At 36.2% G+C, this 9,612-nt stretch overlaps 1 protein-coding gene across 1 annotated transcript; it reads left to right on the plus strand.

The window, feature by feature from the left end:
• Nucleotides 1–2,459: 2,459 nt before the first annotated feature.
• On the plus strand, nucleotides 2,460–5,147 carry LOC130217140 (transcription factor Sox-18-like). The gene is given in 4 exon segments (XM_056449177.1): nucleotides 2,460–3,077; nucleotides 4,234–4,842; nucleotides 4,845–4,932; nucleotides 4,934–5,147. Coding segments are annotated over 4 exon segments (1,287 nt in total). The 5' UTR covers nucleotides 2,460–2,692; the 3' UTR covers nucleotides 5,139–5,147.
• Nucleotides 5,148–9,612: the final 4,465 nt, after the last annotated feature.

A 9,612-nucleotide genomic window follows, 5' to 3' on the forward strand; every position in this document is an offset into this window, starting at 1 on the left:
GTTTTCGGTACTGCAGACTAGTTCAGTAAAAAGAAAGAGAGAAGAAATACCTGCATGTGTTTAGCATTTTTCCTTTACTCAAACAACAGTAATCTGATAGTGATTGCATTGCTTTGGCTTTTTCGGGGTTAATTATTGGATCTCCCAATTGAAATACTGGTAAATGTCTCTAGACTGATGGCATTTCATGCTGTTCAGCCTTATAATCTTAAATGTGAGCCTGTTTTGTCATCACTTTAGATGCTATGGTATAGAATCATTTAAATACTAGCTCTGAAATGGCGTTGCGACACTAAGGCATTCGGCCTGAGACTTCGTGCCAACACACGCCTCCCACCAGTGCCTATATACAGCTATATCTCACTGCTTCTCTTGTGATATTGCTCATATATATATATATATATATATATATATATATATATATATATATATATATATATATAATATATAGTTGATGTCAGTATTAATAACGCCCATTTTTTTCTTTTTTAAATATTTCCTAAATGATGTTTAACAGCACAAGAAATTTTTTCACAGTATGTCTGATAATATTATTTCTTCTGGAGAAAGTCTCATTCGTTTTATTTTGGCTAGAATAAAAGCAGTTTTAATTTTTTAAGAACCATTTTAAGGTCAAATTATTAGCCCCTTTAAGCTATTTTTTTTCCGATAGTCTACAAAACAAACCATCATTATACAATATCTTGCCTGATTAACCTAACCTGCCTAGTTAACCTGATTAACCTAGTTAAGCCTTTAAATGTCACTTTAAGCTGTACTGAAGTGTCTTAAAAATATCTAGTCAAATATTATTTACTGTCATCATGGCAAAGATAAATAAATCAGTTAATAGAAATGAGTTATTAAAACTATTATGTATTGAAATGTGTTGAAAAAATCTCTGTTAAATCTCTTCTCTCTGTTAAACAGAAATTAGAGGAAAAAGTAAACAAGGGCCTAATAATCCAGGGGGGCTAATAATTCTGACTTCAACTGTATATAGTATTATAATTATATAGTATATGGTCAAGTCTCTATGCTAACGGTTTGGGTAGGGCAATACAAATTATGTAGTAGTAGCAGTAATAATAATAATAATATTAATAATAATAAACAATCAAGTCAAATATACTGGCTATTTATTGAAAAATATTATTTTTATATTACTAAGGGCATCAAGATGCAGGACAAAAAATTGCAATTACAAAATAGATGTGGATTTTCATTTAACACCAGTGTTATTGTATTTGTCACACATTTGCGCCTTGTATTTTCCTATTAATTTTGCATTCCGTGTAAAGAATTGGCAATTTAAAAAAAATATTTGCAGATCCTTGTGGGCTATGATATGGACATTTTTTTTACAAAAAAAAAAACATTGGAATTTATTGATATTATGTAGTTACTTTCCTTTTTACCAAATTTGTCAGTACACACCTAAATAATTTAAAATATAATAGAGTGTATAAGTTATTCTTTTATCTAATTTAATAAGTGCATGTCAAAATAAGGATATTTTTAAGTTTTTACAAATAACATTTACAAAATATTTACTTACATCCGATGTGCGTTCTGTGTATAAAATCTTATTTAATGCTGACTTGTGTATGATTTTCTGTTTAATAATTTAAATATATTTAAAAAATAAAAGTATCTGCTTATCCCACCCAAAATAAATAAGCTACACTGTAATAAAATATCATAGTTCACTACCTAAATATTCTTTATAAATGATCTGGTTTTATCCAAGTCATAATATCAGTTTATTGTTTAGAATGACTAAATCAGCCTGTCTCTATTGGGTTACACCAATGAAAGTAATCTTTAAGGTTCACATATGACAGAGCTAATTTTTTAGGGCTAAAACTGCATGTTTCACTTTTTACAGTGTATTTTTAAATAAATTACGGGTTGACCACAAATATTTAGCTGTGAAAACTGTCTATAAATCACTTTAAGTATAGTTATTTCATGCTACCAAGAAACCAGAGTGCAGGCTTTGCTTTATATTCAGGGCAAAGGTTGAAGCCAAAATGGTTATATTACTGTATGTGTGTGTGTGTGTGTGTGTGTGAGCATTTATGTGTGTTTTCTCCTCTTTGTATTGCCTCCCATATCTTTACATTTACACTCATTGTTACGAGTTGTTAACACTCAAGTGCGCAGCTTTCTTTGTGGTCCCGACCCCCCCAACACAAACAGGTTTTATGTGTGTGCGCGCGGGAGTGTGTTATGATTTAGTGTATATGTGCCCTATATGAGTGTGTGTACAGCAGGCCTAAAACAATGGCCCTCTCAGATTACATCTCTCTGTCTGTGGAGGCTGTGAAGGGGGGCAGGAGAACACCCACTGGTTCCCCGTCCCGCCTCTCCTGTCCAGTCCGTCCCTCTGATTGGCTCAGGCCACGTATATATTTACAGCATGGGTTCATCAAAACTCACTACAACTTTCAAAGACTGGGAGTCTGGGAGCCAGGAGTTACAAAACACATCTGTGGGATTTTATACTTCTAAAACATCCAAAACAAAGCCTTTTTGTAGCTCTTTCTTTCTTTTTATGATTGGTTTTTGTTTAGTTACTGACTGACCAGTTTAAAGTTACAGGTTCAAAAAAGTAGCATACAAACGTGCTGGTGTTAATTTCCTTTACTCAAAGACAACAGCTTGCTTTAATCGTGTTGGTCTTGCTGGAATGAATATATCTGAGTCTAGTTGCTGTCAAGAGGCCAGTTCTCAGCCCAGCCAGGTTGCGGAGCACGGGACATGGGGTGCCTCCTCTAGCACTCCGGGGCCTGAGCGGGGACATGGTTTTGACCGCAGTCGGACCACAGAGCTGGCACCGGTGCCTGGGTCTGGAACACGGACTGGATCCCGAACAGCAGCAGAGGCAAGGACGGGAAGCCCGGACTCTACCCGCCCTGGAGCTTTGACCCTGGGCTCCAGCGAGGGGAAATCAGGGGGGGAGTCGAGGATCAGGAGGCCCATGAACGCCTTTATGGTGTGGGCAAAAGATGAGCGCAAGCGACTGGCCATCCAGAACCCAGACCTGCACAATGCTGTGCTCAGTAAAATGCTGGGTAAGACACTCACTATTCCATCATGGGGGTTAAAATGGGGTCATTCTAGTAGGTCGGCGGGGTCACAGACGTGGCATATTCACAAATGGGTGGTTGGGAAAAGCATATATTATTTTGTTTGAGCTGCTAAAATAAATATGTCCATGAATATTAAACCACTTTAAAATAATTTAAGGTAAAGTAATTTAAAGTAAAATAAGGTTTATAGAGGAATAACTGTACTTCTGTTTATTTTTTTGTTTGTTTTAGATATTCCTGCTAAAAACTGATATTAAATTGGGTCAAGAAAACATGATCATATTAACGTTAATATTTAAATTTTTGTAGAAGGTACATAGCATAAACTTTATTGTAATATAATAGTATTTGTTATTGTCATATATATTTTTTTTATTTAATGTAAAAGCAATTATAATAGTAGAAGTAAGAAATAGTAATAGTAATCATGTCCTAATTTGTATCCTGCTACTTTCTCTACCATCAAGCTTGTTTGTCATTTAATCAAACTATTAAATATTATAATCATGTATAGAGTACGTTTACATACCCCAGTTTATTATCATTATCATAATATTATGTAAACCAAACTTAGTATGCAACTCTGATTTGTAGATGAGCAAACCAGCCTCGGGCGCACATGAAATGGAAGTCATTTGAAAAGTTTGTGAATCTTGCACAATATTTGCATTTGGCAGTTTTTCAGGGAGACATTTTGATGTCCTTTATTTTTTTGTTGTTAAATATAACAAGGCTGTGGCAGACACACAAGCTGCCGATTGTCTGCAACCATTGACCCATTAATAATACAACCCGACCCCTGTGTGCCGAGCACCAGTTACATGTAATGATTCGTTCATGTCAAACACGTTTGTCAGCGATTGCCTTACGTGCATCTGTTTTCACCAAAAGCAAACATATAAATGTGACAGCTCATTTAAAATCATTTGTGCATGATTATATTTGTATATTTATTCCAGAGAACTAAATTAAATACATTTTAAAACTAACCCAAAGAATATGACTCAGTGCTCTGGCACTAGATTGCATTTAGATGATGTTGTCCTGATAAAAATCATATTTATAAACTACTAAAGCAAAACCAGTGGACACAAAAAGTAGCCCAAATGCAATGACACTGATTGGATGCTGTTTTTAGGTCAGTCCTGGAAGGCTCTGAGCACACTCGACAAGCGTCCGTTTGTGGAAGAAGCCGAGCGGCTCCGCTTGCAGCACCTCCAGGATCACCCCAACTACAAATACCGTCCTCGGAGGAAAAAACAGCCCAAGAAGATGAAGCGAGTAGAGCCAGGTCTGCTTCTCCAAGGCTTGGCCCATGGGGTCGCAGGAGGACCAGGAAATGCGTACTCGCCTCACCGTCATGCCCATCATCTGCTGCCTCCTCTGGGACACTTCCGAGACCTCCACCCCTCTGGAGCTCCGGAGCTGGAGAGTTTCGGCCTGCCGACGCCAGAAATGTCCCCGCTAGATGTGCTCGAGGAGGGAAGCGGGGATTCAGTGTTTTTCCCCCCTCACATGCAGGAAGATGTGGGTCTGTCTTCATGGATAAACTACCACCAGCATCCAAATCATCAACCCGGCCACCACCCTCACCACAACTCCCATAACCTCCAGCATTCCCACCCACACCTCAACCAGAAGTCTCCACTAGCCTGCCTCCCGCTTCAGGAGAAATGCCTGGTTGTGGAGTCCCCCAATCCTGGCGGTCTCTACCCCAACATGAGCCTCCCGGAGTCCTCCAAAGCAGGATATACGGGAGCAGTCAACCTCAACCCGCCTTCACTTCTCATCTAGGCCAGCTGTCTCCTCCACCAGAGACCTCAGCTGTGGCTCAGGTCGCCCCCTTCCTTGGACGCTGTGGACCAACTGGGACCTTCAGCCGAGTTCTGGGGCGAGGTGGACAGGATTGAGTTTGACCAATACCTGAGTGCAAGCAGGACTCGATTGAGCAGAAGCGCCCCTTGCGAGGAGAGCAGCGCTTTGATATCAGCCCTGTCCGACGCCAGCAGCGCCGTCTATTACAGCGCCTGCATTACAGGATAAAACTGCTTCTGCCATGATATCTCCAGAAGTCTGGTGCACATATGGAGTCTCAGATCTGTTTGATTTATTCGAGTTACCTTCTTCAGGGAATCGTCACGCCCCGGTTTCACGAATCACTGGAGGTTACTGGACTCTATGCACAGTTCTCACAGTATAGACTTCACTAAATTGCATTTCACAGTATGACTAGTCATTTCTGGTCTTGATAACCTGTACTTTCTGAGACTGTGGTCGAATTTAAACCGATCATTTTGCTGACTCCATCCAGCTACTGTATGCTTACGGTCTCAAATGAGGGTACTGGGACGTGGAAGTCAAGAATGTGAATTTTTTTTGCAATATACATATATATTATTGTCTTTTACTTGCTTTTTACATGGTTTATTTCTATTTTATAGACTTTTTTATATGAAAATATGTTTTGCACTGGGTATGTGAAAACCACTCAAGACTCTTTTATACTGCACTTAATCTCTTTAAAATACACAAGTTCTTAAGTATTTTGATCTATTGGCGACTAATTTATATTACATTCTTTGTGGCTGAATATGTTTGAATTGGGCATTTCATGTGGACATGAAGTTTTGTAATCCTCTTAGCACTTGAGGAACTTGTTGAGTTGGTAATAACTCTCCCCCTTTTGGTAATAATTATCTTCAAATAAAAAGAGTTTGCAATAAAAAATCTTCTCAGCGCTATTAAATCAAAGCAATTAAATTGAAAACACACAATTGTACATAGTATTTCACTAACACACTTTCCCACACCACAGAGTGCATGTGCTTTTCTAGATGTCTTTTTTCTTTTTTTCCTAAAACAGTCAAAAAATGTATATGATTAAAATGTATCCATGCCTATTTTGCCAAATAAAGTTGTCACGAATATTTGGGTACTTGTCAAAATCATTACACTCGCATTAGACACATATTTGCTTGATTATGGTAAAATGGTGCTGTGGCTGCGATTGTTGTTGTCTTTTGAGAGAAACAGAGCAGAGCAGGGCCGCAATGCATTGTTTAAGTTGTAATCCAGTCTTGTCTCTATGATTCCTCCTCCAAGATTTTTGATCAGCCACAAAATGAGTTTGGCTCTTTAAGCTATTTTTTCCCCATAAAACCACGGACAAAAAGAAAACAGTTTCGACTGAGGGAGAAACAAAACTGAACATGTCTTCTCTATGTCTTTCATACAAAAAAGGCCAGCTCTGAGATTAAAGAAATGCTCCCTCGTGTTGATTCATTCAATACCAGGGAACCAAAAAGATTGATATATAAGAGTGCGTTTCAAGAGGGGAACGCAGTCTTTCCAAAGCATTTACATCTCAGGCTGGATGCCTAGTGAGTGTGCGTGTTATTCTTTACATCAAATGATACACGTTTCTTAAAATTATCAAACATACTGTGAAAATTTCTTTTCAACAATATATTTCTATAGCGCTTTTACAATGTAGATCGTGTCAAAGCAGCTTAACATAGAACTTCTAGTAAATTTTACTGTCAGTCCAGTTTTCACAGTTGAAGTTCAGTTTAGTTCATGTTATAAATATGTTATGTTACGTTACTTTACGTTACGTTATGTTGGGTTATGTTATGTTATGTTATGTTGGGTTATGTTGTGTTACTTTACGTTACATTACGTTACGTTATGTTATGTTGTGTTATGTTGGGTTATGTTATGTTATGTTATGTTATGTTATGTTATGTTATGTTATGTTATGTTATGTTATGTTATGTTATGTTATGTTATGTTATGTTATGTTGGGTTATGCTATGTTATGTTGGGTTATGCTATGTTATGTTATGTTATGTTATGTTATGTTATGTTATGTTATGTTATGTTGGGTTATGCTATGTTATGTTGGGTTATGTTATGTTATGTTATGTTATGTTATGTTATGTTGTGTTGTGTTATGTTGGGTTATGCTATGTTATGTTGGGTTATGCTATGTTATGTTATGTTGGGTTATGTTGGGTTATGCTATGTTATGTTGGGTTATGTTATGTTATGTTATGTTATGTTATGTTATGTTATGTTATGTTATGTTATGTTATGTTATGTTGTGTTGTGTTATGTTGGGTTATGCTATGTTATGTTGGGTTATGCTATGTTATGTTATGTTGGGTTATGTTGGGTTATGTTATGCTATGTTATGTTGGGTTATGTTGTTATGTTATGTTATGTTATGTTATGTTATGTTATGTTATGTTATGTTATGTTATGTTGGGTTATGCTATGTTATGTTGGGTTATGCTATGTTATGTTATGTTGGGTTATGTTGGGTTATGCTATGTTATGTTGGGTTATGTTATGTTATGTTATGTTATGTTATGTTATGTTATGTTGGGTTATGCTATGTTATGTTGGGTTATGTTATGTTATGTTATGTTATGTTATGTTATGTTATGTTATGTTGTGTTGTGTTATGTTGGGTTATGCTATGTTATGGGTTATGCTATGTTATGTTATGTTGGGTTATGTTGGGTTATGCTATGTTATGTTGGGTTATGTTATGTTATGTTATGTTATGTTATGTTATGTTATGTTATGTTATGTTATGTTATGTTGTGTTGTGTTATGTTGGGTTATGCTATGTTATGTTGGGTTATGCTATGTTATGTTATGTTGGGTTATGTTGGGTTATGCTATGTTATGTTGGGTTATGTAGGTTATGTTATGTTATGTTATGTTATGTTATGTTATGTTATGTTATGTTATGTTATGTTATGTTGGGTTATGCTATGTTATGTTATGTTATGTTATGTTATGTTATGTTATGTTATGTTATGTTATGTTATGTTATGCTGTGTTATGTTGTTATGTTATGTTGGGTTATGTTATGTTGGGTTATGTTATGTTATGTTGGGTTATGTTGGGTTATGCTATGTTATGTTATGTTATGTTATGTTGTGTTGTGTTGTGTTGTGTTGTGTTGTGTTATGTTGGGTTATGCTATGTTATGTTGGGTTATGTTATGTTGTGTTGTGTTGTGTTGTGTTATGTTGGGTTATGTCATGTTATGTCGTGTTGTGTTGTGTTACGTTATGTTATGTTATGTTATGTTATGTTATGTTATGTTGTGTTGTGTTGTGTTGTGTTGTGTTGTGTTGTGTTATGTTGGGTTATGTCATGTTATGTCGTGTTGTGTTGTGTTGTGTTGTGTTATGTTATGTTATGTTATGTTATGTTATGTTATGTTGGGTTATGTTATGTTGGGTTATGTTATGTTATGCTGTGTTATGTTATGTTGTTATGCTATGTTGGGTTATGTTATGTTATGTTATGTTGGGTTATGTTATGTTGGGTTATGTTATGTTATGTTGGGTTATGTTATGTCATATCATGTAATGTTATATTATGTTGGGTTATGTTATGTTGGGTTATGTTATATTATGTTATGTTATGTGTTATGTTATGTGTTATGTTGGGTTATGTTATGTTGGGTTATGTTATGTTGGGTTATGTTATGTTATGTTAAAAATCATGAACGCATTTCACTTTGAGTGTCAGAAGGTTCAAACCCCAGATCTTACTAAGCGAGACCTCATTGAGACCGCTTTTAAAGTTAATCAATACATTGCATTTAAATAACCAACATTTAGTTGCCACTGCATATTTTCACACAATTTCCTCAATCACTATGTGTGTGTGGAGAGCCATTAGATCATAATGAATCATATAAGCACATATTATATTTTATTATATTTTATTGTCATTTTTAATGCATAAATACATTTATTTAATGGTTAAATTAAGTCTTTTATTTGCACACAACATTAAAACTTTGTCCAACTTTTTTCGGCTCTAAGTAAATAGACAGATACAGTACCTAAAATAAAAAATACTTGAGCTTACAATACCTATTGTTAAAAAATACAGTTTAACATTTAGGCCTATACCTTGAAAATATATATTTTTTATATATTTGTTACAGTACACTGATGGTGTCAGCAATTTAATTCTAGCATAATTTGCAGCATGCACAAAACATGAACTCCTAATAGAAGTCAAAAACAGTTGCAAAGTGCAGTCAATTTCGACTGCATGTTTGAGTGAGCCTCTTCTGACCTGTAGGTCAAGCCTGACCACGCAAACTCTTTTGCTGATAGAAGGTCAGCTGACGTCCTGTGGAGCTCTGCTTTGTTGCAATCTGCGATCACTGCGTTCATGAGTTTGGGCCAAGTCCCTGTGTGTCCGGCGCTGATAGCATTGACCTAAGAAATCACCACATCTGATTTACGCTCCCACAGTGGAATTACAAAAGCAGGCTGGTTATCTGCACACCAGCTCGTCTTATTGAATTAAACAAGCCTCCCTCGCTTTTTTTGCCCTCCCAAGCACATAGATGGAAATGAGAGATTGGTTCCGGAAACATGCAAGAGTCTGAGTTTAAGAGTTTACAGCGTCTAATGAGAAATGAAAGACAGAAAAACACAGCAGACAAAACAGCCCCAGATCTGTTTGTTGTGTGGAGCAG

The sequence above is a fragment of the Danio aesculapii genome, chromosome 23, assembly GCF_903798145.1.
Source record: "Danio aesculapii chromosome 23, fDanAes4.1, whole genome shotgun sequence".
Lineage (NCBI taxonomy): Eukaryota > Metazoa > Chordata > Actinopteri > Cypriniformes > Danionidae > Danio > Danio aesculapii.